Source organism: Manduca sexta, unplaced genomic scaffold, assembly GCF_014839805.1.
Source record: "Manduca sexta isolate Smith_Timp_Sample1 unplaced genomic scaffold, JHU_Msex_v1.0 HiC_scaffold_1430, whole genome shotgun sequence".
NCBI classification, from domain to species: Eukaryota; Metazoa; Arthropoda; class Insecta; order Lepidoptera; family Sphingidae; genus Manduca; species Manduca sexta.
Genome location: NW_023592294.1, coordinates 5,717 through 9,647, shown reverse-complemented (window position 1 = coordinate 9,647; position 3,931 = coordinate 5,717). Strand labels below are relative to the sequence as shown.

The following is a 3,931-nucleotide window of genomic DNA, read 5'->3' as shown; positions in this document are numbered from 1 at the left end:
GCTTCGGAGGGAGGCATCGGGCCCGGGGCATGGCCGCGTCGCAGATTTGCGACATTGCCCCCGAACCACTCCGCCTCCTCTTCGACCCGCACCGGCCCTGCCGGTACAGGGAACCACGCCTGAACAAGAGCGGCTTCCTTCACGGCCTCCCGGTTGAGCCGCGTAACGGCCCAACGCTGGCCGCCCCATCGTCGGGAGGTCAAACTTCCACTGTTACTGGGCTGGTTGGTCCGGGGTGGAGACACTGAACCGTATGTACCGGTGATCGGACAGCGTCTCCTCCTCCACCAGGACTCTCCAGCCCTGGACACGGCGGGCTAGGTCTGGGGTGGCGAACGTGATGTCCACCACCGAACCCCCGTTGTGCCGCACGCACGTGTCCTCCGACCCCGATTTAGGACGACCAGTCCTGAGGAGATCGCCCATTCCTCCAGGGCCCTACCCGCGCGTCCGTCACCGACGAACCCCAGGCCAAGGATTTGGCATTGAAGTCGCCGGCGACAAGCACAGGGCGGGGCTGGCTGCTTTGCACCACCAGGGTTCCCAGCCGAATGAGAAAACTCTCAAATTCGGCTAGGGATCTGTTGGGGAGAAGTAGGCTCCCACTACCCACACCCCCAACAGAACCGCCACACATCCGGTACCCTTCGCTACTTTTTTCGAAGGGGCGGGGAGCCGGCGGCACCCCGGTGATGACAGCCACCGAGCCGTCGGAGTCCCCTGCCCAGTCATCCCGGGGAACGAAATACGGCTCGCTGACTACAGCCACGTGGATTGACCACTGCGCCAGGCTCTGAACAAGCAAGTCCTGCGCTCTGGCGCAGTGATTGATGTTCGCCTGGAGGAAATGTTTTGTGCCATGATTTAATGGGCGATCTCCATCTCCACTGGGTGGGACGGTTGCGGACGCGTCACAACCTCGGCACCTCCTCCGCGACGGTTGCGGGAGGGGGTCGAAGAGGCGACGCAATCCTTGCCGCCCACCCTGTGCCCCGCGGGTTTGCCGGCAGCTGCGCACACTGCGCAATGCGGCTCCGCGGAGCAACCCTTGGCCTTGTGGCCCTCAAGACCGCAACGGTAGCAGATCCCGCTGCGGTCCACCCCTGCGGTGCATTTAGCACCTACGTGCCCCGGCAAAGGCACCTGTAACACCTTTGGGGCCTCGGCTCAAGGAGCCGGACCCCGGCGGACACGAAGCCTACCAGGACGCGTCCTGCCCTGGCGACCTTATCCGCCACCTTTGCCGGGCACTGGGCCCACGCGGCGCCCAGACCCGAGTGCTCGATCTTGACCTGGCCCACCTTCAGGTCCTCGATCGAACACTCTCCGATTTTGGCGATAGCCGTTGCGACATCGTCAGGGGTGATGGACTCGTCAAGCCCTGAGATGCGCAGCTCTGCTGTCATGACGGGCCGGGAGACGCGAACGCCTTCCAACCCACAGAGCGCCTCCCTCATTTTGATGACGAGGGAGTCGGCTTTCGCCTCGGACTCAGGTCCGGGCACCTCGAAAAGGTAGGCACCGGTGGCCACCCGTCGCGCCTTCATGCCGACCCCGATGCCAAGGCTGGCCAGGTCGACTTTGCCCCTGACCGCCTGCAGGGCCTGGGCGTAGGTCGTGCCCCGTTCTACCGCCTCCGGTGCTACCGTCAGGGTGACGGCAGCCTTCTTCGGAAGACGAAGCTGGGGCACAACCTTGCGCACCACCTTCTGCCTCTGGCCGGCATTTGGGGCGTTCGGCTTCGGCCCGGTCCTCCTCTTGCTCCTCTTCCCCTGCCGCCCCGGTTACCCACCACTGTCCACCCTTCTTCCACTGTTGTGGGGCCGGAGCGGATTGAGGCAGAGGCGTCGCCGCTCTCCTCCTGGACCCCCGCATACGCCGACGCGGCGGGCGTTGGGCAGGCTCCTCGGCCACAGGTGTGGCTGCAGGAGCGGGGCCGAGGCGGGAGCTGGAACGTCAGCAGATCTGGGCGGAGCCGCGAGTGTTGCTGCTGCCCGACTCCTCCTCTCCCCGACGGCTGGCCAGGACGGGCCAGACACCACCGACGCCACTGACGAGCGTGGGAAGGGCGCTGGGGCGAGTTTGGCCGAGATCGCCTCGAGCGTTTTCTCCATGAGAGCTTCCATCCGTCTCTCATGCCGCTCGAGGCGATCCTCCTCCTTTTCTTAGAGGCCGCCTTCGGCTCCCTGGAGCGGTCGCCGGCCACAAAATCCTCGAGGATTTTGTTCTGGGTGGCCAAGGCAGCCTCCAGTGCCGTCACCTTCCGCTCGAGGGAGGCTATTATGGCCTCCAGTCTCGCGGTTTCCGCGGAGGAGGGCTCTTCCGCGCGCTCCTGCAGCTTGGCGGCATCCTCCTTGAGAGCCTTCACAAACGTCCCTTTGAGGTTCCGGGACGCTTGTGAGACGTGACGGATGTTCTCCGCCACCTCAAGGAGGAGGTTCTTTGTGGGAACCTTTGCCGACTTTGGCGCCGCGATTTTCGGGCAGGGCGCCACGATCCTCACTTCCTGGAGCGCTGCCTCCTCCTCCACTGCGCGGGCGGCTTCGGCCACACGTTCCTCCCTCAGGGCCGACTGGTAAGCCTCCCTAATCCCGGCCACGGAGTCATCCTCCTCCGTATCCGAGGCTGAGGCCCCACACAATTTTTTGGCAGCGGCGCGCAATACTGGGTCCGTTGCGCTGCCACTGCCACTCGTGCGGACTCCCCGCGGCCTTTTGAGGCCGGCTTACGGGGTTGCCGCGCCATTCGCCTAGGTAGCCGCGAAGAGTCACTGCTCGGCTCGGACTCGCTCAGGATCCGGGCCGGCGCGCGCCTCCTAGCGGCCACCGCCTTCCCTGGCTTAGAGCCACTACCACCGCGCATCTCGGCAGTCGAGGTGGAGGCAGTGTTACGCCCAGTCGCCAACGTGATGTCGCGGTCGGAGAGCAACTCTACCTCGACAGTGCACTCCTTTTTTTTTATTATTTTTTTTTGGGTTTCCATCTTATTCCCACGAGTATGGGGGAAATAACGGTCCGCCCAGGCAGTGCCCCCTGTACCTGGGTAAGCCTAGCGTAACCCGCGCAGAGTGTCGGCCGGTACTCTGCCGGGGGTCGCACTCGGGACCGAACTACCCATCGGCCATGCATCCCTCGCGGTGCGCCGCCGCTTGGGATTCGGGGTGATTTTTATAGAGGTTTTCTTCCTCGCGGTCCGGGCGGTTAAGCCAAGACCCTCGGTCCAGTGGGAGCGCGAGACATATCCACAGACCTCCACACCAGATTACGATCTGCGACGGCGACAATGGGAGAGGGAGTCCCCCACTGCCTGCTCGGGGCGGGATGAGCGCACACCGAGCCCGTCGACACCCCCGGACAGAACCGGGAGCCGCCCGAGATGGGCCCACCTCGTCCGAATCGGACGACGGCCGCCGCAAGGGGCGACGACCGCCATCCAACTCCATTGTCAGGATATTGGCCGTCGCGCCGACCAGCTCGATCGACGCGCCGTTGCCCAGGGTGCACCACGAGGAGGTTTCCTGACCTAGCGCCGACGAACACGCCTGGCACAAGTGCATGCAGCACGCAGAGGACTAGCCTAGCCACGACACAACACAACACAACACGTGCATCTCAAGAAACCCTGGCCCAAGCGCGCCCGACACCTGCGCGCCGACGAACACGCCTGGCACAAGTGCATGCAGCACGCAGAGGACTAGCCTAGCCACGACACAACACAACACAACACGTGCATCTCAAGAAACCCTGGCCCAAGCGCGCCCGACACCTGCGCGCCGACGAACACGCCTGGCACAAGTGCATGCAGCACGCAGAGGACTAGCCTAGCCACGACACAACACAACACGTGCATCTCAAGAAACCCTGGCCCAAGCGCGCCCGACACCTGCGCGCCGACGAACACGCCTGGCACAAGTGCATGCAGCACGCAGAGG

General features: G+C 64.4%; 1 protein-coding gene across 1 annotated transcript; it reads right to left on the bottom strand.

Moving 5' to 3' along the window:
- Positions 1-213: 213 nt before the first annotated feature.
- Positions 214-3,442, bottom strand: LOC119191380. Its single transcript, XM_037445285.1, has 7 exons — positions 3,386-3,442; positions 2,730-2,949; positions 1,793-2,625; positions 1,203-1,715; positions 919-1,143; positions 645-838; positions 214-409 (listed from the first exon to the last, which is right to left on the bottom strand). Exons 1-7 carry the CDS (start codon positions 3,440-3,442, stop codon positions 214-216), a joined length of 2,238 nt encoding a protein of 745 aa, XP_037301182.1.
- Positions 3,443-3,931: the final 489 nt, after the last annotated feature.